The 23,742-nt window shown below is 58.7% G+C and overlaps 1 protein-coding gene across 12 annotated transcripts in view; it reads right to left on the reverse strand.

Annotated features, from left to right (window-relative positions):
- Positions 1-23,742, reverse strand: part of TSNARE1 (t-SNARE domain containing 1) — a 151,603-nt gene that overhangs the window by 27,821 nt on the left and 100,040 nt on the right. For 5 of the 12 annotated variants that reach the window (XM_060611424.3, XM_060611420.3, XM_060611419.3 and 2 more), the window contains one exon: positions 15,197-23,256. The exons of 2 other annotated variants lie outside the window; for them this stretch is intronic. In XM_060611424.3, the coding sequence (XP_060467407.3) occupies positions 22,667-23,256 (590 nt within the window). In that variant the 3' untranslated portion in view covers positions 15,197-22,666. Of the gene's footprint in view, positions 1-15,196; positions 23,257-23,742 lie in introns of those variants that run through there. 5 more of the 12 variants (XM_060611430.2, XM_060611427.3, XM_060611425.3 and 2 more) reach the window with 2 other exon arrangements.

A 23,742-nucleotide genomic window follows, 5' to 3' on the forward strand; every position in this document is an offset into this window, starting at 1 on the left:
CAAGGGGTCCGCACTAAGGAGAGGCTCTGGGAAGAAGGAAAAGAGGCCGGAAGACCTGAGATAAAGGAAAGAGGACCGGGCAGGAACACATCGCACGTCTGTGTAAGTCCCGCTCGGCCCCAGCTGCGTGAGTGACCGCGTCCCGTGTGCGGGCAGGAAACAGTGGGAGGCAGTGGCACATGCTTAGGAAGAGCTCGTGCCACAAGGCGCCAGCCTTAGGTGGGGGCCGCGTCAGTCCGACTTCAGACTCCGTTACGGAGGGGTCACCTGGCAAAAGCTCAAGAAAATCAAATGAAAGTTTGAAATAAAGTATATAAGAAAATTTTAAAAAATAAAAGAAGAAAAGCATGAGCTAATTTTTAAACACTCACTTGATTAGAGCCACGGCAATGAAGCATAACAGGTGGTCCTGGCCTAGATCCTGGCCCAGATCCTGGCCCAGATCCTGGACCAGATCCTAGACCAGATCTTGGATCAGATCCTGGATCAGATCCTGGACTAGACCCTGAACCAGATCCTGGACCAGATCTTGGCCTACATCCTGGACTAGATCCTGGACCAGGTCCTAGACCAGATTTGGATCAGATCCTGGATCAGATCCCGGCCTAGATCCTGGACTAGACCCTGAACCAGATCCTGGACCAGGTCCTGGCCTAGATCCTGGATCAGATCCTGGACTAGGCCCTGAACCAGATCCTGGACCAGATCCTGGACTAGACCCTGAACGAGATCCTGGACCAGATCCTGGACCAGATCCTGGACTAGACCCTGAACCAGATCCTGAACCAGATCCTGGCCTAGATCCTGGACTAGACCCTGAACCAGATCCTGGCCTAGATCCTGGACCAGATCCTGGACCAGATCCTGGTCTAGACCCTGGCCTAGATCCTGGACCAGATCCTGGACCAGATCCTGGTCTAGACCCTGGCCTAGATCCTGGACCAGATCCTGGACCAGATCCTGGTCTAGACCCTGGCCTAGATCCTGGACCAGACCCTGAACGAGATCCTGGACCAGATCCTGGCCTAGATCCTGGACCAGATCCTGGACCAGATCCTGGACTAGACCCTGAACCAGATCCTGGACCAGGTCCTGGCTAGATCCTGGATCAGATCCTGGACTAGGCCCTGAACCAGATCCTGGACCAGATCCTGGACTAGACCCTGAACGAGATCCTGGACCAGATCCTGGACCAGATCCTGGACTAGACCCTGAACCAGATCCTGAACCAGATCCTGGCCTAGATCCTGGACTAGACCCTGAACCAGATCCTGGCCTAGATCCTGGACCAGATCCTGGACCAGATCCTGGTCTAGACCCTGGCCTAGATCCTGGACCAGATCCTGGACCAGATCCTGGACTAGACCCTGAACGAGATCCTGGACCAGATCCTGGCCTAGATCCTGGACCAGATCCTGGACCAGATCCTGGTCTAGACCCTGGCCTAGATCCTGGACTAGACCCTGAACGAGATCCTGGACCAGATCCTGGCCTAGATCCTGGACCAGATCCTGGACCAGATCCTGGACCAGATCCTGGACCAGATCCTGGACCAGATCCTGGACCAGATCCTGGTCTAGACCCTGGCCTAGATCCTGGACCAGATCCTGGACCAGGTTCCGGACAAGACCCTGGACCAGATCCTGGGCTCTTAAAGAATGTGCTAGAAAAATCGGCACCACCTGAATGGGATCTGTGATTACACAGTGATACTTGATTGGTGTCTGTGTGCTGCTGATGGCGAGTGGCATGGTGTCCAGTGCTCATCCACCACGGCTGTGGGACAGAGGAGTGCGGATCCCCGAGTGGCAGCGAGGTGGTGACGGGGAGCATGGCTAAGGTATGTAGTGACCCCACATTCTATCCCTGCCACTGCTGTGCACATTTGCAGTTTTTAAGGAAATAAAAAGTTAAAAACTCTAGTACTAAAAACCAGAGAAGCTTTCAAAAATAAAGATAAATACAAATCAAAAAGGAAGATGTGAGAAACCGGTGCGAATACGTCAATAATGGATTATACTCACCGGTGGAAAGACGGGAGTTGTTACAGGAGATTATTTACACCCAGACACACGTTATTCACCGCAGATGTATCGGAAGCGTAGAGGCACAGAAACGCTGACAATGAAGAGTAGAAAAACATATCATGAACACACTAATCAAAAGAAATTTGGCACAGACCGACTGACGACAGACGCCACGTGGGGTGGAGAAGTCACGTCATAGCACTGACAGCTTCATTTTGCCAAGAGGAGATGGCGATTCTTAACCTGCAGCCTGAAAACGACAGCCAGAGAATACAGAAGACAAACATTCACAGACCTGCAGGGAGGAATCTCCAAACCCAGTGACGCGGCGCAAGACTTCACCTTATTTCCTTCATTCCGTGACTGGCCCGACTGACCACACACGGCAAAGACACAGACACTCTGAGCTAGCAACTTAACGAGCTCGACTCACGGATGCCGACAGAGGGGTCCACGCACGCGGCTCGCACGGCGTGCCCCTTTCTCAAGCACACGTGGGACACCTGCAGAGATGGCATTCTCTACGCCTCACGCAAAGCAAGTCTTAACAAATTTCACAGAACCAGCATCACATAAAAGACATTTTCTGAACGAAATGCAGTAGAATTAAAAAAAAAAAAAGCACACTTAAAATGCTCATGGGTTAAAAAAATTTGACAATTCGCTTCTTAATAGCTCATGGGTCAAAGAAAAACTTGTATAGTGATCATACATCACACTGAGCACTGATGAAAATACACGGGGTTCCAGCGTGCGAGACGCAGGAAACACAGGCTGCGGCTCGGAGTTCTAGAAAGTGCCAGGCTGGAGCTTCAGGCCTTGGCAGCGAGAAGAAGGGGCTCAGAAAGCCCCACCGTGAACCCCAACCAGCACGAAGCAGAACAACAAGGCACAGACGCTAATGAAAAAGACAAACGTCTAGAAAGACTGATCAGGGCGAGAAGTCACTGGACGAATAAGACTGGGACTGACTGGGCACAGGACACGGAGTGGGGATCACGCAGAGGCGAGGGAACAGTATGAACACGCTTGCAGCCTTGCGGTCTGAACCGGGAAGACGGACGAATCCCCGTCTTAGAAAAATACCATTTACCCAAAGCGACTCCAGAACAAGAGAGAACCCAAGCGGTCTTACATATGCTGTGAGCACAGAATATGCGGTACATAACAGAGGAAAAAGAGTGATCCCTGACTCGTTATGTGAGGCTGATATAAAACCGATACCAAAATCAGACAAGATCGGAGAAGTCAGGACAGGTAGAGGCCGAGACAGGTGCCAAATCTCTAAATAAAATAGGACCGCACAAGACGCTTCCATGACCGTGAACCAGCCGCGTTGAATTAGAGCGGCTCAGTGCCAGACGTGTGTGCATGTGTCGCTCACGCTAACCGAGTGAAGGAGAAAACTGAGCCATCTCAATGGATCGAAAGCATATTAGATGAAAATCAACAGCCGTCTAGGATTTAAAACAAACGACCACCCAAAACTTTCGAACCCTTGGCAAACTTCCTCGATCTGACCAGAGTATCTACAATAAATGTACAATTTCTTCCCTCCGTGGGGCAGGACCGGAACCACGGGGCCTTCCCCCTGGGCCGGCACTACCCCCACCCCCCCACGCAGGACCCGGGAGGGCAGCCAGCGAGGTCTCTACACCAAGGACGGACACACAACCAGGTCATCGGCAATGACAGGATTATCCCGAAGCCTCAAACGAAGCGCCAGAAATGCTGAGCCCCTGGTGTGGGGCTGGCTGGCGCTCAGCTTATGGGATGACACCCATCCGTGCACACAGGCAACATGCTGCCACGTGGGCCATTCAGGGAAACAAACAAAAACATACGTTTAGGAATCAATCTGAAAAAAGATCCGAAAGCTATACGCGGAGAGATTCATCGTCTAAATGTACGTAACAGCGTTCAAGAAGATAGGAATACACGGAGAGGTACCTAGGTTCACAGACAGGCAGACCCAGCGTCGTGAAATGTTCGAGTTCGCCGGATTACCTCGAGTCAGCGCAATGGCAGTGACACTACCGACTGGGTGACTGACGGAAGCGGACGGGGCGGACACGGAGGGCGTCTTACACGCGGTGCGGGGCCACTGAACAGCCGGGGGAGGAATGTCAACGCACCAGTGCCAAGTCCTTAGAAGAAAACAAAGGAGAAGGTCTTCCAGACTCGGGACATGGGGAGTCCACAAGCACGCACAAAATCGGGGCGTCTTCAAGAGACCCCACGAGGGATGGGGCAGGAAAAGCGCAGCGGGAGACGCTATTTGCAACACGTGCGGACCAAGTGGCATCCAGACAGAACACACACTCGCCCATATGTGTGTGTGTATATGTTCCACAAGCCATTAAACGGGGAAAAAACAAACAATCCAATTCTTAAAATGGGCAAAAGGCATGAACAGACTTTTCACAGCAAAGGAAACACAAATATAAACATATGAAAAATTCCAACCTCGTTAGTAATCAGAGAAATGCAAATGAGGACCACAATTAGATACTATTTCACACCCACCGCATTGGCAAAAATTAAAGATTCTGACAATGTCAAATAGCACAGAGGCAACGCTCTCACGTCGCTGGCAAGCACAGGACAACCCACAGCCGCCCTGGAAAACCACGCGGTCTCGCCGGGTAAAGCGGAGCCTCGCGCCCCAGCACAGCCACGACCACGGACGGGGTGGCCCTGGCCCCGAGCACAGACCCAGGGAAACTCCACGCCCTGCAGCGAAGCGGACACGCAGGCTCGGGGCAGGGCTGGCCCGCTGGCAGGAGAATCACTGGCCACACCAGAGGAAGCACAGCTTTGCACGAGCCCGTGGCCCGGTCTTGGAAACGAAGTGGAATGAAAAAAGCGAGTCCTGGAAGAATACAAATGGTGCGGCTTGATTCTTATGCAGCTAAAAATAAGCAAAACTAGACAATCCGCCGCTCAGCGAGCAACACGTTTTACCGACGTTGTCTGTTTGATGCAAAGCTATTTTAAACTATGTGACAGCAAGGGGATCGCACGCGCAAACTTTAGGGGAGAGCTTACGTGTGGCGAGAGCAGACGGCAGGACGGGGACGCGAGGGGTAGTTTGGGCCGTCAGGTGAGGAGCGGTCAACCCAAGTTCATCATGTTACACCTTGTATCATGTTGCACCTGTGATACGTACGACCTCGTGCGAGTATCGAGTAACAGACTGGAGGGCGCCTGGGCGGCTCAGGCGGTTCAGCGTCTGACTTCGGCTCAGGTCGTGATCTCGTGGTTTGTGAGTTCGAGCCCCACATCGGGCTCTGTGCCAACAATTCGGAACCTGGAGCCTGCTTCGGACTCTGTGTCTCCCTCTCTCTCTCTCTCTCTCTCTCAAAAATAAACATTTTTAAAAACTTAAAAATATATAATAGATTGGAAAATATCACAAAAAATGACAATATTGAGACCTGCTAGGGCTTCCCTGATACATCATCTCGGACCATCACAGAACCTTCCCTGTCTGTGAACGTGACTCTAAAACCCTAGGGCTCTAAGATTCTAGCAGAATTCATGGCTCTTCTCATGCAGCGATGCTGCCTGTGTGCCCAGGGGTAAGATCCTTACATCCAGCATGAGACCCCCCACCAATGTCAGGTCCCAAAGACCCATCCCATAAGGAGAAAGGTCTCAGGAGATGTGTCCGCTTGCAAGGCCACGGGGCCCCGTCCTCACTGGCCAGCACTGAAGAGGGCCGTGCCTCACACACCCCCAGCCCACATCCCACAACCCCCCCCACGGCAGCCCCCATGAGAGGCCCCCACAAACTTCCCCCTGTGTTGATGGTCAGGGGTCCCTTCTCTCGGGCTCAGCCAAAGATGCTCCAGCTGCCGTGCCCCAGCCCCAGCCTGACCCCAGGGCCCGAGTCAAGAGCCAAGAGCCAGCTTCCAAACCTTTGCCCACCGCCTGCCCGGCACGCCCCCCGCCCCCTTCCCCTGCCATCTCTGGGCACAGTCCTGGCTCCTTCCTTCATCCTCAGAAGAGGAGGACAGCCAGGCCCTTGGCCTGGGGTTGAGCACACAGGGTCCCAGTCGAGTGTAGTTCGGGGAAAGCCCCTCAGCTGCGCTGAGTGTTGGCCCTGTCCTTGCACACAGACTGAGGATTCCGTGAGATGCCGTCTACACAGGCAGAAACTGGTCGATTCTGAATCCCTCCACCTGCGGGGGACCCAACACACGCCTCTTCCTGAGCAATTTCTGCCAGCCTGTGGAGCACCTGACAGGTGCCAGCATGCCCTGAGGCTGCTGCCCACAGTGGCCACAGCGTGCCGTCCTCCACGTGCCCATCGAGCCCTCACGGATTCAACAACTGTACATTCGTGCCCACGAGTGCCAGGAGTGGCCACAGCCACACAGCGCCCCGCACGCACGGCTCTCCTCCTCGACCGGCACGCCCTCAGCCCTGGATCCACTACACCCGCAAAGCCCCGAGCCTGGGTGCCCAAGGGAGGAGGGAGGGGCGGGGAGTGGGGGCTCCTCCAGGGCCTTGAGGCCCCACCTGGACCAGAGGTGGAAGCTGAGACCTGACAGCTGGCTGAGGCCCTGTGCCAGGCGAGTCCCCTGTCGGGGCTGGACTGAGCAGCGGGGGAGGGCTGAGGAGAGCGGGGCCCGCAGGGGTGGTGTGAGGAGAGCAAGGTCCAAACGTGGAGGGTGGCCAAGGTGAGTAGGGGGACAGGATGGCACCGGGGCCCCTCCCTGGCACAGGGGCAGTCTGCTACTGGGAACTCACCCCAGAGAACTGAGTCCGGGAGCGGAGGAGCAGCGGGTGAGTTTCCCAGACCCCCAAGGTGGGCGGGGCCTGGCAGAGGGGAGGGGAGGAAGGGCCGATGAAAGCCGGGGGGGGCAGGGGCACGGCGGAGGGGGGCGGCAATTCTGGGGATGTGGAGGGTGCATTCTGTTCCGTGATGCCCACCGCCCTCCGCTGCCTCCCCCAGGGCAGGGGGACCGCCCCTGGAAACTCAGGTCAGCGCACCCGAGCAGGAGTCCCCGGCTTCCTCCACGAAGACCCTGCAAAGCCACGGCGGGCTCTTCCTCCACTCTGGTCTCTCCACCCGGAGCCCGGCGACGTCTAGGAGGGCGCTGCCCCGCCAGCCTGGGCCCCCGAGTCAGAAGCACAGGAGCAAAGCCACCACCAACCTGCCGTGGACGTGTAAAAACCAGGAAAAACCAGCCACGAGACTTGGGATCCTTCGTGACCATGGCCACACAGCCGACTGAGGCCAGGAGGCGCGTGAGAAGCTCCGATCAATGGAAGGGCTGTCGGCAAATCCCGCCACTAACCTGCTGTGTGACTCTGGGGCCCTTGCTCCCTTCCTCAAGGTGGACAGGGAGGCTCTGGTGGCCGCCAGCCGTAGGGACCATGGGTGGCACGGTGGCAGCTCGGCGGGGGTTGCGCCGGTCACACACGCAGGCTGGGCCGGAGGAGGGGGGACAGCCACGCGTCACAGCCTCGTCAGCGAGCGGGAAAGCCTGCTCTCCGATGAAAGCATGTGCGGCGGTCTCTCAGTCCTGGGACCACAGGCGTCCCTGTGCTTTTGTTTTTTCCTTCAGAGCCTCTTCATCTGTCTCGCCGATAGTGCCATTAACCAGCGCTCGCTGGCGTTCCCGAAGCAGCCAGTACGGAGGGGTGGAGAACACAGTCTACACAGCCCGGGAACGCACAGACCGGATGGCCGCCCGGCACCCTGACCTCACCGCGCGCAGGGGCAGGCGACCCGAGGGGTCAGGTGGAGAAGGGCAGAGCCCCACACACAGACGGCCTCCCCGGCTGTCCCCTCCCGTGTCGCTCGCACAGTGACGAAGGCACACCACTGCTCCCCGAGGCCGGGGTCTGCACCTGGGCAAGAAGGGCACGGGGACCCTGCACGACTCAGTGGCCCAGCCTCACCCCTGCCTCCGGAGGGAAAGGGGGCTGTCCGTGGTGCTGTCGCTCAAGCCCGAAACTCCCTCCGTGGACCAGAGAGCCCATTTACAGGATGGGAATACTGAGGGGTGGATGACCCCAAGTCATCTGTAATCAGATGCACACCTCCCACCCCACGCACTTCGGGCACATCCTTGTTCTCCAGACTCTGATCCCCTGTTCACTGGGTCCTCATCCCGAGAAGCCCACTCCGGGGGCTTCTCTCGGAGCTGCGGCTCCACGAGATGTGGCCATGGCTCATCAGGGGAGCAGGTCACGTCCTGCGGTAACTTCTTGGCGGGCCGGGCACCGTGTTCTATCACAGAGCACGCGCTTTGAGAGAGAGCTTGTTTGACGTCTGAGCGATTTATTTGGTTTAATTTTGTTCTTCTCCCTTTCTGCTGTCAAGAGGTAAACAGACACACTGCTTCATCTTCCGAAGGTGGGCCAGATTAATAATGCATTGGAGCAGGCGGGAAGAAGGCCAGGCAGGGCCACCGGCCGGCTGTGTGACCCAGGCTAAGTCACTGTGCCTCCCGGGGCCTCTTCTCTTCAGATGTAGCTCGGGGCTGGGACCTGGCCTGGCCCGGAGTTCAAGGTGGTGCTGGCAGTGGCTGTGTTCAGTGCGAGAAGAGGCACCCGCGTGTGCTGAGCTCCCGGCAGGCAGTCACCTGCATGGTGTCACTCGAGTCCCCCAGACCTGGGAAGGAGACATTCCGGATGACGAGGGACGGCTCAGAGACGGTGGTTTCAAAGTCCCGCAGCAATTAACTAACACAGCCAGGACGCAGGTCAGGGCACTTCCAACCTTTGTTTCTTCCGCGACCCTGAGCTGGTGGGGACAGTGAGGTGCACTGGTTTACCGATGGCCGTCACCGCCCTCATCATTCCTGTCTGCAGTGGCTTGGAGGCAGGCCTGAGGTGGCCTCGGCACAGAGTCCCCATCCTGGCTCCTCCTTGCGCCGGGCAGGTCCCCTAACCTCCCTGTGCCTTGGCTGTTTCATCTGTGTGATGGGCATGTCACTTCCTGCCCTGTCTCTGGCCTAGGACAGGTGCGAGGCCGGGCTGAGTGACGAGGGGACAGGCTAGCTCTTTGTCAGGTACTGCCCAGGTACGAGGACATGCAAAGGAGCACACAAGGCCCCCTCCCCTGTCCTGCACCCCGGAGGATGGCATTCTGTGGCTCACACAGATGAGTGGCCTCAGACCAGACACAGCTCCCCCTCAGGGGGCATTTTAGGGAGACTGGACTGGGCAGGCCGTGCTGACGGAGGAACAGGCTCGGTGGCGGGAGGGGCTCTGAACCACACAACCAGGCCCCGCCCAGCCAGGGCTGGGCGTGACCTTTCTCGGTGACGCAGCAGGGACGGCGGGGGCCACACTAACAGCGGGGCTGGTGAGAGGGCAGGAGATGGCCTGCTGCTCATTCCTGCCGCCTCCAGCCCCCTTCAGACGCCAGGCTGGACTGGGAGGAGGGATGTGGGAAGAGCGGAGCCCTTTCCAGAAGACAGGAATGATTTCGCGCAGGTATTCCCAGCTTTTTGCTGAGAGCAACACAATTCTGCGTCTCCTTTCCCTCTTTCCTGGCGGAAAGCACAGTGGAGCCGTGGGCCCTGGTCCCGCGGGCCTGGCAGCATTGAGGTGTTCCAATGAAATCAAACCTGTGTCTGTCTGTCTGCACAAGGCAGGGCTCCGCCAGCTGGACTCAGCCGCCTCCAAGGCTCGGGCTGCACTGGCTTCTCCGGCGGCCACCTGCACGGCCTGGCACGCGGGCCCTCCCTTCCTCCATGGCTCCCTCAGCCGAGCTGCCCAGCCAACCCCCTTCGGCCCCGAAGGAAGCTGCCTGTCCCGTCAAGCCCACTCCAGACTCCAAGTACACCAGTCCCTGAGCTTCCAGAAAGTTCAGAACACCTCTCTGTGCACGGTGGGTGGGAGTGAGGGCTGCCCCCTGGGGCCGCTGCACCCGTGGTTCTCCCCGGGCCACCGTTCTGTGGCTCTTCCCTCATACCGGTCCTCCCTGCCTTTCTGGCTCTGCCAGAAGTGTTTAGGGACCTGGGAGAGCCTGGCCATCAGAGAGACCTAGATTCCAATCCTGCTCCATCACCTCCCAGGTGCACGATTCAAGGCAAACGCAAGCCTTCTCGGGTTTCAGTCCCTATCTACAAACTGGGCAGACAGCAGCCAATCGTGGACGGCACATCGGCCCAAGAGTGGGATAAGGGACCGGACCACACCCGGGGAGCTCTCGGTGCCCCATGCCCTCTACCACCCGGCAGTGCCCCAGGGGGAGCTCCGAGAAGGCCAAGCGGGGCCCTCTGGCAGGTCCCGTACCCTCACTCTGCACTTAGCCCCGTGCCGACCCCCAGAATGGCAGCGAGAGACAAGATTGGGCCCTCCCTCCGGGAGCCGGAGGCCAGCTGGGAGGCAGTCCCCTCGGGTGTAATGAAGACAGCGGGGTGGGGGCTCTGATGTACTGAGGAAGTCACAGGGCCCTGCAGCCCACAGGGAAGACAGGACAGGGTGTGGTCCTGGGTGCCAGGCCATGTGGCCACAGCCTCCCCTATGCTCCCACCTGCCTGGCGTGGCTCTTTTCCAAGGGCTCTGGAAAAGGTCAGCCACGGTCCCCACTAACAGGAGAGGTGGCCGTGGAGAGAAGCTGAATAGTGGAGCTCTTAGGGACAGAGGCCTCCAGTGCTGAGAGAGTCGGGACACAGGGTGGGGTAGGGACACAGGTTGGGACACCGGCTCCACACTAGGGAGGCCTCTGCATAATAAACAAGCGTCTCAAAGACACAGATGCCTTTCTTCTCCACTATCCCAGTGCTCTGTGCCATGCCTGGGAAGAGGACCCATCATCACCACCACCACTGTCATCAGAACAAGTCACTCTGCCAAGTGCCTCGCATGCAACCCTCTGAGGCATTACTGGTGTGTATTTTACAGAAAAGAAACATGAGAAGTGGAGAGATTAAGCAATGTGCTGATGGTCAGACACAAGCAGTCATTCACAGAACTGGGATTAGAACCCATGTTAAGTAAACAGCAGTAGCTGGCCCTAAGCAGCACAGCTTCTGGAGAAGGGGATTCTTGCTGTGAAGGAGGCAAGGGGCTGGGCTGACTCTGGGCCTCTAGAACATGGTTGCTCTGGGCCACAGGTACTGGAAGGAAAACGGGTTCATTTGCATATAATTTGCATACAGCTGCTGAAAATAAGCCCAGATTCCCGGTCCCTTAAAAACTGCATTGTTTCGGTCTTGAATGGGACCTTCCCACGCATACACCCACCCCCAATCACCCTGCTGTGGGGTGGCGTCCCCTCGTCACCCCTTTCAAGGAGGCAATTCCCCACTTGGGGGTGACCTTAGACACAGAGCCCCTCACTCTGGAGGACCTAGGCCTTCCCACGGCCCTCCCAGCTGAAGCCTGCAAAGCTGGCCCGGGGCAGGGTGGGAGGCCGACTTCTCCTGCAGCAGAGAGGCCGAGCAGGTCCGCTTGGCGTGGGCACGGGTTCTTTGTGAGCCTGTCACATCCCTGACAGCCGGCCTCGTGCATCTGAACACAGGAGCTGGGCAGGAGGCCAGGTGCTTCTCCAGGGGCAGGCTGGTAGCTGCCCGCCCAGCCCAGAGCCTCAGGGCGCTCCTCCCTCCTCCCCGGCCACCCACCGTCTTCCAGGCCCGGCCCTCCCACCTGCCTGCCCTGTGGCCAGGGCTCAGGGACGCTGAGCAGCTTCCCTGCAGGCACAGTCCTCCTCCGGAGCTCAATCTGGGACCTGGAGCTGCCGGGCTAGCCAGAAGCTGGGCTAGAAGGGGCCCCCGGAGGCCGGTCCCCCAAGTGCAAATCCAGAGGCACTTGTGGATCGGGTCTGGGCCTCTCTGGAGATCCACCCTAGACAAGGGTCTGTCTGGCAAGCGGCCTGGGTGGTCGTGAGGTGCGGCCGGATGCCCTTTCCTCCTTGCACGGTGGGGTGGACAGCTCAGAGGCTGGGGGTCGGGCCCCGGGCCCGCTGCTCTTCCCCGCCCCCCACCCAGCTCCCTGCATCCCCATCAGCCCTCAGCCGCTTCCTGCAGAGCTGGCCAGCTCCTGGAGAAGCCACATCCGGAAAATGGGCCACTTCTTCCTCTGTGCTCCTATCACCGCCCCAGAAGGCAAGTGTGCTCAGGTGCACACACACCGGCGTGCACACACGCACTTGCACACACACACACACACACACACACACACACACACACAAAAGCTCGCCGGCGCCCCCAGGGCATGCCCGTGCCTGTCTCCCCCGGGGCTGTGGGCAGGTGCTCCCTGAGCGCTTACTGAGTCTGGGACAAGTCTCCAACTCTCCGGCCTCAGGTTCCTCACCTGTGCGATGGGGTGACAGGCTTCTTGCCTCATGGGGTCGCTGTGAGGACCCAAGTCTGAGTTCCCCCACCCTAGGGGGCAGGCCTTTCCAGCTCTAAGATCCCGCTGGTGTCTCAAAGCAGTTTCATTCCCCTCCTCTGGGAGGCCTTTCCCAGTCAACCTAAGCCATGCTGATTTATCCTCCACCTTTGTCTGGCCCACAGTGCTGGCATTTAATTAGCCTCTCTCTCTGGCAGTTTCTCCTGGGCCTCAAGGACACCCCTGACCCTGGCCCATAAAATAGGAACACGGTGGCCAGGCTGGCCAGCCGCCTCAAGTCGCCCTCCCACAGCCTGCTGGCCGGCGTCCTGCTGACCCTCCCAGCGCCCAAAATGCGCGCCCACTTTCTTGACCAGCCAGACAAGAACACGGAGTGGGGTCGGCACACGGGGTTCCACAGCCACGCCCCAGGACCAGCCCTGTTCTCCATCTGGGCAGATCAAGAAAGGGTAACGAGGCCTCTGCCGGGGAGGGGCTGGAGGGCTGCGTCAGGCTTGGGGGGAGCCCCCTGCGGGAGCTCCCTGCAGCCCAGAGCAGCCCGGAGGCCTGGCCCCAGGACCCGCACCCGTCGCCCCGCGTGCCTGCAGGCTCCACAGGCCCCAACCCCAGGATGCCCCCACCGCCAGCCCAGAGACCAGACCTGTCACCCAGTGTCCCCGACATCCTGGGCGTCGTACGGCAGGCTCAGAGGAGTGGGACCACCCCAGAGTCACGATGGAGCAGGGCTGTGGCAGTGCCGGCCCTGAACTCAGGCCTGCCCGATCTGAAGCTGCTCCGAGTGGCCGAGGACAGTGGGACAGGTAGGTGGGGGGCTGAGTCAGGTGCAGGGCCCTGTCAGGAGCTCATCTCCCAGGGGGCTCTGGGACAGAGTGCCCGGCTGCTTCACACTGATGAAGGTAGGAGAGCATCCCCCTCCCTCGCTGGGCCCCCCTGGCCTGTCCTCCACCCCAGCCCCGCCCTGCTGGTGGGAGGGGGTCTGCGGCTCTGGCCCCCGGGTGCTGCGCGCAGGGCATTTATTAAACACTGAGCGGATTGATCTAAATCTTGGCCGAGGGTTGTTTTCCTGCACGGCGCTCATCCAGAGCAGGGCCGGTGGGTCTCCGCACAGCCGCTGCAGACGGGAAGGGCAAGGCCCTGGGGCCCAAGTGCACACAGGGTCACCCTCTGACTGCCCCCCACGTTCCCACCAGCTGTCTGGAACACAGTTCGCATGTACATTTCTCAGCAGACGGAGGAGAGAATCTGTAACAATCTGATCACGAAAATGAGATTGTTCCCTTCACCCAGGGACATCGCACACACTTGGGCCCTCACAAAATCAAATTGCTGCTTATTTAACCTGCTCAGTCTCCAAATGAAAAGGCAGCCCCAACCCCCGTCGATACACACTCCCCTCCCCCCACAGCAGGCGTCAACAGGCCTGGCCAGGGGCAGCGGGGTCTCTGGGCAGTGGTGCTGAAAACACCCCGTCACCAAGAATGCCAGGAAGAGCGCGCCCAAAGCCTCCTCTGGGTGCTGGCTGGTGGCCAGGAAGCCAGCTGGCCTTCAGGAGCGGGAGAGGGGCTCCACCCACCCAACCCGGGCCCAGGGATGACCCCTTCCTTGGGCCTGGACAGCTTGAGCCCAGAACCTGACGGCTGGCAGGCACCCAGCAAAAGTATCTGAGATGCTGACCAGATCCAAACCTCTAATTTTACAGAGAGGAAAATGGAAAAGGTCAAGTCATGATCAGGGGACAAGCAGCCCAGAGCCTGAGCACCAGGGAAGGTCAACTGACTCTAGAAGGAAGGAAGGAGGGAGGAGGGGAGTGGAGGGGAGAGAGGAGGAAAGGAGGGAGGGGGAAGAAGGGGGGATAAAGGAACAGAGGAGGGGAGGGGAGGGAGGAGGGAGGAGGGGAGAAAAGGAGAAAGAGGAGGGAGGAGGGGAGAAAGGAGAAAGAGGAGGGAGGAGGGGAGAAGGGAGAGGGAGGAGGGAGGAGGAGAGAGGAGGAAAGGAGGGAGGGGGAGGAAGGGGGGATAAAGGAATAGAGGAGGGGAGGGGAGGGAGGAAGGAGGAGGGGAGAAGGGAGAAAGAGGAGGGAGGAAGGGAGAAGGGAGAGGGAGGAGGGAGGAGGCGAGGGGAGGGGAGGGGAGGGGAGGGGAGGACTCCAGGCCTGACCCCACAGGACCTTCATGTGCCTCCTCACCTCACTGCCCAATGCACCAGGCCCAGCCTTGCCTCCCGGTGGGGGGGGGGGGGGCGCCTGTGAAGCCCCACCCCCACCAATTCCTGCACGACGTGCTTTTACTGAGCACCTACTGCATGCTAAGCACTGTCCTAGGCACCAGGCAGGGACGCAGCCAGAGCCCTGCCTCGCGGAGCCAGTGTCATACTCGGGAGAGACGGTGCCCCAGCAGACAAGTCGGCACGGGGTCAGCACGGGGGTGCCAGCCGCAGGGGATGAACCAGGGGGATCCTCTCCGATAGGAAAGCAAAGGGGAGGGTGACCGGGGTTGAAAGGAGACCCACACTGGTTGAGCACCTGCCCTGGGCCAAGATGGACATTCACCACTTCCTGCTGCCAGTCGGGCCGGTTATTCGGTTCCCACGGGTCAGGCAGCTGGGCTCGTGGGCAGAGGGCCAGGCAAGGGGCCGCAGGGCGACAGTCAGTCAGTGTGCAGCACACAGGTATTGTCGTCAGCCCTGGTCCTTGCAGCAAAGACCCCTATGCGTGCAGGTGTGTGTGTGTGTGTGTGTGTGTGTGTGTGTGTGCGCGCGAGTGTGCACGTGCATGCATGCATGTGTGAACACGTGTGTGTCCTGCAAGGTCGGTCACGGACACAGTGTGGCTGGCTGATGCTTTACCCGGGATTGCCGTGTCTACGGTCCTGGGACAGGCGGGGCCACCGTGCTCCTTGGCCGTGTGGCCATCTCTGATTTGACCCTGTATCACGAATTTGGAATTCCCCTCTCTCTGCTCTCTAGAAAAGTCTGTAGAGGCCGGACCTCTTCCCTGGAGGTCGGAGGAGCATACTTGAGAGGCCACACGGGCCCAGTGCTCTCCGCGGCAGCCGCTGGGGGCCCTGTGCCTGGTCTGTGGCGGCCCAGCGCTTCTCCAGGAATCGGCCCGTTTGATTTCTAAGTTTCTAGCTAGGGTGGCATAAATTGTTCACAGAATTCTTATTTTGGAATTTCTGCTCTTTTCCTCCTGCATCCATCTTATCAGTGGCTTGTCTGTTTTCACGGCGTTCCCGAACAATCTGCTTTTGGCTTTGTGGAGACTATTATGACTCACTGAACATGCCCCGTCTCTACACGGTTCTCCCTTCTAACTCTCTGGTTTTTTTCTGTGGTTCTTTTACTTAATCTCTTTAATATCTTCATACGGTAATGTTCCGCCTCTTCCTGGTTCGTGGTCAAGGCGTTTCGGGCCAGCAATCTCTGAAGCGTCCGGCAGACGAGGACATGGCCCGCTTCATCGTCACTCGCTCACGTCTTTCTCACACACCCATTGACGGTTTCTTCTTTGACCTGAGTTACTTGGAGCTCTTCTTAAATTTCCAAACATACAAAAAAAAACCGTATTTTTCAAGTTACTTACATCTGAAGACTGCATTTCTCCAACTGCATTTTCTAGAAGTCGCTGTTTTATGCAGCACTGACTCGGGCTCCGCAGTCTATTGACCCTTTATATCTGATTTGTGGTCGAAGCGTGCACGGGTCCCAGGCGTACTGGAGAAGGGCCACGTGTGCTCACCGGTGCAGTTCAGTGAGTGTCGGCAAGCGGAACCCTGTCTGTCTGCTAACTTCCTGTGCGCGAGCCCCGCGTGCGGCTGGAGCCTCCGGGATGCTGGGCTCCCTCTGGGGAGGGAAGGCCGTGACTGACCTCATTTTGAGCTGTTCTATTAGGTGTATCCAGGTGTGGAGTTTTCATTTTCCTGCTGGGCGGCCACTGTTACAGGATAATTCTCTTCATCACATTTAATTCATTTACTCCTTTTCCTAGTATTTACGAACATGTATGTGTCCTAACGTCCACTGTCTGAAGCCAACACTGCCTCCTGCACTGTAGGCGGTGGGGTGGGGGGAGGGGGTTTCAGCGGGAGCAGCTACATCGTCACCTTGTCCTCTTATAAACGGCAGAGACCTTTTGCCTCCAGTCGGACGATCTTGGACATTCCCCGGGCTCTTTGAACCCACCTGCGGAAATGTGTTTCCCGGACAGGATTGCCCATTTCCCTTTTGCTGTATTTTTTTCTTCTATATTATTTTCGTTTCCTTGTTTTCTTCTTTTCATGTTCAAAGAGAATTTTTGTTTGCTTAATTGTATTCTTACTCCATTTTTACTGGTTTGGAAGTTAGATACCCTAACCCTCCTCTTTCAGAGGTGACCCTGGCCTCAGATCTCGCACTTCTTACTAGTTCCTTCTGTGCACATCCGGCCGGTGTGATCCTCCCAGGCACACAGACTCTGGCCAGCACCGTGGTGACCCACACACCTCTGCCCTGCGGCGCTCGGGCTCCCTCGGGCAGCCCCCCGCAGCCACGCCCGGCCACCTCGGCTCCCCTTCCGCCACGCATCGCCACAGCGCGGCAGTGGTCAGTTCCCCTCCCTAAGGAGCGAAAAGCAACCTCAAGGCAACCTTGCTCTTTGCTTACTTGACAACATCCGTCACGACCTTGTAACATGAGATCACTGAATCAGACTACACGTTTGCGTGTTACCATATATGGGAGTCAAAGAAGTAGAAGATACAGAGAAAACCATGCCACACGGCGTTCGGGGCTCAGTCCTTTGGGTACGAACCCAACTGAGCGGTGCCGGCAAGAATAAAGTTGCTTCCGGAAAGAAGAGCCTCGGTGTCACGACTCTCTGTGCGAGACTCCTGCCGCACAGCCACTTGGCGAGCGTTCTGTACAGGGACACACGCGGCACATGACCCCCAGGCCTGGCCGGTGGGCTCAGAGCCCGCAGGCTGCTCGTCCTCCTTCACCGCTGGGCAGCCCTCCGGCGTGGACACACTGCAGTTTCCATCTACCACGGAAGGACACCTTGGCTCTGTCCGGTTTGGGACTCTCACAAACGCAGGTGCTGCGAACGTGTGTGCAGCTTTTGCTGTGAACGTGACTCTCTGCTTCTCTAGGATAAATGCAACTGGTGGCAGTGTATTTAACTTAAGAAACTCCCAAACGGGCTTCCAGGGTGGCTGTCCCGCCGGCGGTGCACAGGCAGCCCGGGGTTCCCCGCGTCTGGGCGTCTCCTCCTTTGGCCACTCGGGCAGGCTGGCGGCGGGAGCTCCTGACGTGCCAATTTGCATTTCTCCAACAGCTGGTGACGCTCCGACGCCATCTGTGCATCTTCTTTGGTAAATTTCTGCTCAAATCTTTTGCCCATTTTCTTACTGCTGAATTCAGAGAACTCTTTATATATACAGGATACAAGTCCTCTGTCAGATGTGTGACTTGCAAATATTTTCTCTCCGTCAGTAACTTGTGTTCCCAACCTCTGAACAGGGATTTTTGCAGAGGCTAAGTTTTTAACTTTGATGAAGGAACCCTTGAGTTTTTACCAAGTGTAACTATTAACAGAAGCTAAAATTAACCAATATTTAACTTCCCTGCAAATAACAGATGGGATTAACCATTCGTCCCAACCGGCATACTAGCTTTGTCCGACTGTTGGCCTGTGCTTTCTAAAAATGCAACCCGCGAAACAGACGCTATTGTCACAATTATTATTTTATCGCAGAATAACTTTATTATTTCACACGCCCGTTTGTTGGACCCGCCTCCGTATTCACCTGTGTTACAGACCTTCCAGCTTTGCTCCCTCCTTCCTGCAGTCCAGCCTTCAGAAACCCCTCTGGGGAAAGTCTCCTGGTGGTGAGCCCTCCAAGTTCCCACATGTATGGAAACATCTGCATTTTGTCTTTGCTCCTGAAGGACCGTTTTGTTGGAAACACAATGTTACCTTGACAGTTTGCTCAGCGCTCGGTCAGCCTCCCTCCTGGTTCTGCAGTTGCCCTCGTTGCCGACGTTCATGTAAAACAGTCGCCTCTTCCCTTCTCTTCGCTGCGACGAGATCCCTTCCCTGGGACCCTGGTGTCCACGCTTCTCCCCGCAGGCCTGCCGCCCGCGTCCCTCCGCCTCCCCCGTCCTGGATGGCGGGCTGGATGAGCTCCTCTCTTCGCCGCCGCCGGCTCACAGCTCTAACACTGTAGCATTTCCGGGGTTCCCTTCATCTGTTGTTTGGCACTTTCTGCGACCAGACGCCCGGACACGCGGGCCTCCGTGAACTTCTTCATGACTTAAAGTTGCACTTGATTTTCCAGACACACTGGGTCGCTTCTGATAACCTCTCATTGTTCACTTTTGTGATTCCATCTTATTTGAAAATATTTCGTAAGAACTATCTATGTTACATGCTTGATTCATTCCAACAGCTGAAGCCACTCTGGGGCCTGTGTGGTCAGCTCGGCGGACAACTGACACCACGGGCTGGCGCCTGAGACCACGGATACGGGCTCCTCCCGGCCGTGGCAGCCGTGGGTCCGAGACCCAGGAGCGGGCAGGGCCGGTCCTCCTGAGGCCTGTCCCCGGCACGTGGGGGGGCGTCCCCTCCCCGTGTCCTCTCGTGGTCGCCCCCCCAATCCCCGTGCGTGTCTGCGCCCTGGCCTCCCCTTCTTGTGGGGACACCAGCCTGGATCAGGGCCCCCAGTGCCTTCCTTTACCTCAGTCACCTCCGCAAAGGCCCACCTCCGAGCACAGTCACCCTGCGGCCCTGGGGGTGGGACTCGGGTGTGGCTCCGGGGACACAATTCGGCTCATGACGGGGCCTGTTTTGTCATTCCTGCCATTGTTGCTGTGTCCTCAGCTTTCCACTCAGCGGCCCTGTGACTCACGGGGTGACCTCCGACTGTGGGCTCGCGTGGGCCTCTCGTTCTGTGCGCAGCACAGACGCCCGACTGTCCTGTTCCCTCAGTGAAGGGCCCTGGCAGGTCTGGGATCGCAGGTCAGCCAGCCCTAAACTTGTTCCCCATTCCAGCACATTCCATCAGGGCGGTGGGGGGAGGCGACAGCCGGCAGGGAGCCAGGCCAGTTACTTTGTTTATTCTTTGCAAGGCAGCAAAGCATTTTTCTTTCCTTGAGGGAAAGACAGAGAGAGCACGCTGGAGCAGGGGAGGGGCAGAGGGAGGGAGAGAGAATCCCAAGCAGGCTCTGTGCTCAGCACCATGCCAGACACGGGGCTCGACCCCACCACCTCGGGATCATGACCTGAGCCAAAATCGAGAGTCAGACACTTAACCGACAGCCACCCAGGCGCCCTGGAAGCCAAGCTTTTTAAATCGTGGGTTTCCCACGTTGAACTGTTCTATACCGGGAGAGCCGTCTGGGCTGGCTAAGCTCCAAGAGCAGATGTGCCCAAAGGCCCGCATGTCCCGAGGCGACTCCAGGGCGGGACCCGGCCTCGCTGGTCTGCGGGGAGAGCCGTGAGGGGACAGGGCAAGGACCTGGGCGTCACCCCTGCACCCCCAGTGCACCCCAGGCTCTCAGGTTTGCCATCTGTACAAGGGGCGCGGTCAGGTGACCCGCAGCCTCTCCGGCCTTCTGGAACACACCACGGAAGGCCCTGTGGTCAAGCCACAGACCCACAGAAACGTCTCCCGTCTCGGTCGCAGACACCTTCTGGATGCACCCAAATCGGGTGCGAGGCCGACGTCCAGGACCACTCGGCTCCCCTTCCGTGCACAAGGACCCGCACTCGGGGCTGGCCGGGGCCCCTGCTCTCCCCGCGTCATCGCCCGGCCCCCTCATGCATCCCTGAGTCCGGGCCGCTGTCCCCGCCATGCTCCTCCCCGGCCCTCAGTGTGCGGCACAGGGCTCCAGCCGCAGGGGCCGGAGGGCGCACGGCAGCCACAGGACCTGGACGCCCCACCTCTCAGGCCCCAGCAGGGTGGGGTCGCTCTTCCCCAGCCTCACCCTGGACTCTCTGCCGGCCCTGCCCCTCTCACCCGCTCCCCTGGCCGCATTTCTACCCGGTCTTCAGGGCCACTCGGTCATACCACTGGCTCCCATGGTGGGGTCGCCCGTTCATCTCCCTGCCTTCAGTAACAGAACCTCCATTTTGGGCTAAAGCTATAAAGATACTTCCCAGCTTCTATTAGGACTTAGTGGGGGCACCTGATTAACTTCCTAGCCCATGGGAGGAGTCGCAAGGAGAGGCGTCCTCGGAGGAGTGGATGTGCCTACTTATCCCTTCTCTTCATCCTGCTACCTGGGACATGAGCGCAATGGTGGGAGTCCTGCAGCCATCCTGGACCGTGAGCATCGCCACGGAGCAGGGGGCCATAAGCCACGTGGGTCCTCGAGGACCACAGGGCCACCCTGCCGCGCTGGACCACTCGCCACAGAAATCTCTTAAGTAATTAAGTCATACTTGTAGTCATTATCTACAACATGCTACTCGGGGTTTCTTTCAAATACAACCAGATCTAGTTTTGATTTCTACACAGAAAACACTTACCTGACACGTGTTTACTTGCTTAGTGTCGTTTCCTACAGCAGACCGTGAGCACTGGGAGGAGAGGCCTCTGGTCTCCCTTGGTCACCTGTGCATCTACGCACTTAGTACAGGGCCAGGCCCCAAGGGGGCTCCTGATGGACATTATGGAAGTAAGTGGGGCCAGGGCTCAGGGTCAGGGCGCAGCATGTGATCAGGGTGAGGGGTCAAAGTGTAACAACAGTCAGGGCTCAGCATGTGACCAGGATCGAGGACCAGCGTGTGACCAGATCAGGGCCCAGAGTGTGACCGGGGCCAGGGCTCAGTTTCCACTGGAGGTGGCACAAGCAAGGGGCAGCAGTGCTCATGGACAGTAGGGAGGTGAATGTCAACCAGTCAGGCACGTTTCATCGGACAAGGACAGCCCATCCCTTCCACCCACAGAGAAGACTAACGGTGGCTTCGAGAGCGTGTGGAGAAGGATCCGAGGTTTGCGGAGCGGACGGAAGGCTTCGCAGGGCGGGGCCACCTGAGTAAGGCAGCCATTGACAAACGGCACCACCTGCGACTAGAGGGAGAGGAGGCTGCGAGGGCGGCCAGGCCGTGTCGCAGGGGGCAGCTGGCTGAATCGCCAGAGAGCTCTGGCTCCCTTCTGTAGACAAAGTCACCGACACGCTGCTGGCTCACGGTGAAAATGGAAAACCAGAAGAGGGTCCGCCCAATGTGCCAGTGACGCGGGTCCGGGCCCTCCTCAGTGTGGGGGCTTCCCCGGGAGCCCTGGCACCAATATGCTGCCCGGCCCATGCCGATCCTTCAGGCTCCTGCATGAAGGATTTTATCCACAAGGGTCAGGAGAAGGAAGTAAAGGGGAGGCGGGCAGAGGGCACGAGGCCCAAGACCAGCGAGGCCCTGGGGACCCCTGCCCTCCCCTCCTGATCCCCAACAGCCTCCCAGGCTGTGTGGCTGCAGCCCAAGCTCAGTCTGAGAGGGCCAAGGGCTGGCCCCAGCTCCCTGAGGGACCCCCCCCACCCCCCCCCCCCCCCCGCCCAGGGGCACAGGAGGTAACGGAGAGAGCAGATCTGAAAACCCAGCAAGCGCTCAGGGCTCCCTGCTGGGGCCGAACACAAAGGCACAGCCCGCGTGAGGAACAGGACCGGGCTCCGTCTCATTTGCTCGCGAGCATCACCACCGGCAGGGCCTTCTCCGTTGTTATTTTATGCTTATGTAGGAAAAATAATTCTTTCTGCAAGAAACATCAGTAGGTACAAAATGGTATCCCGCCCCATACAGTACCAGGTGACATATATGCACACGTGTGTCTGTCAGACCACAGATCTAACACCGGGCAGAAATGACCGCAGGCTGCAAGACGGGGGCGTCCTGGGCAGAACCAAGAAAACCGCAGGAGCCCAGCCCACAGCGTCCACACGTCCAGGAGGAGGAGGCTTCCGGCGGGCCCTCCGGGTCACCCTCTGGGGACCTTCCTGACACCCCGCTGAGCCACCCCTCCAGGTCTGGGGACACCGAACCCTCTATAGCCCCTGTGGCCGCAGGGGGGTGCTGGCTCTGCCCTCCAAGGCACTCGGCACAGCAGGTGAGAGCGCGGGACGGGAGCGGAGGCCGGGCCCCGCCAGCGCCCCTCTGCGTCTTCCAGCCACAACGTCCCTGAGTAGACTTCTGTCCAGGACCACCGACCGGCCCCAGAGCCTTTCCCTGCACGAGTGTGTCCTGTGTCCTTGCCGGCTCCATCGAGGCCCCAACTCCGCCCTGCTGTCCCCCAGCCTGCCTCTCAGAAGGGCTGGGGTCCCCGCTCCTCGTGCAGCCCTCCAGGGACCAGACCCTAGACCTCCTCTTCCACCTTCAGGATCATCCCTGAGAAGACCTCCAGGCCCGGGTGGGGGCCCTGGGGGCTGCCCTGGGGGCCTCTGGTGGGCCCAGAGGCCACTCCCCCAGCAGGGGTGCCGTCCAGGACTGTGGGCGAGGCTCCCCGGGCCGGGCAGGCCTCCACCAGCTTCTCGAGGGTCCGGTTGAGGGCCTCGACGCCGTCGGCCAGCCGCTGGGTCTGCTCGGCCAGCCTCTGGAGCAGCAGGTTCTGCTGGGCCATCAGTGCACTCTGCTGCTGAGACCAGTGGGAGAGCAGGGCGCCCTGTCGCCGATGGGAGTCCAGCAGTCGCTGCTCAAACTCGGAGGCCTCCGCTGCGGGCCTCCCAGGGGGCGGGGGTGGCACAGTGGAGGGCGGGGAGGGTCCAAGGGCCCCTGGGAATGCAGCTGCAGGGGGCACCGAGGCCGGAGAGGCTGGCGGGGAGGGTGAGGAAGCAGGTGCAGGGACAGTTCCTCGTAGGTCCAGGGGGTCAGGTTCGGGCAGGCTTGGCCCATCCAGGGTCCGCAAGGGTAGCCACAGGCAGCTGGGGGCCTCGTCTTCCTCGTCCGCTGGTGAAGGGGGACAGGAAATGTCAGCCTCCAGCAGCCATGACTCTGGGGCAACACCTCAGAGGGATGGGGAGGTGACGGGTGGGGACCCTCTGCACATGGCCCTACTTTGGTCTCCTGATGCCCCTCCATGGTGGGCAGCAGTACCCACATGAGGAAACCAGGACTCAGAGGTGAGTCTTCCTCTAGTAACACTTAAGTCCAAACCTCAGCCTGGCAACCGCAAAGCCTCGGTGCTTGTCCCCCATGCCGCCCTTTGTCTACACTCCACCCAGCTGGCTGTGGTCTACCATCCAGTCTGTCCATCTGTTCACCTCCGCATACCACCCACCAATCTATCTGCCCATCAATTTCTTCGTCCGTCATCCATCCATCTCCTTCCTTCTTTTCATCTCTCCTTATACTCATCCACCAATCTTCCTTCCACCCATCCATCCACCCATGCCTCCGTCCGTCCATCCATTCACTATCCGTCTATCGTCCATC

The sequence above is a fragment of the Panthera onca genome, chromosome F2 (assembly GCF_046562875.1).
Source record: "Panthera onca isolate mPanOnc1 chromosome F2, mPanOnc1 haplotype 2, whole genome shotgun sequence".
NCBI lineage: Eukaryota > Metazoa > Chordata > Mammalia > Carnivora > Felidae > Panthera > Panthera onca.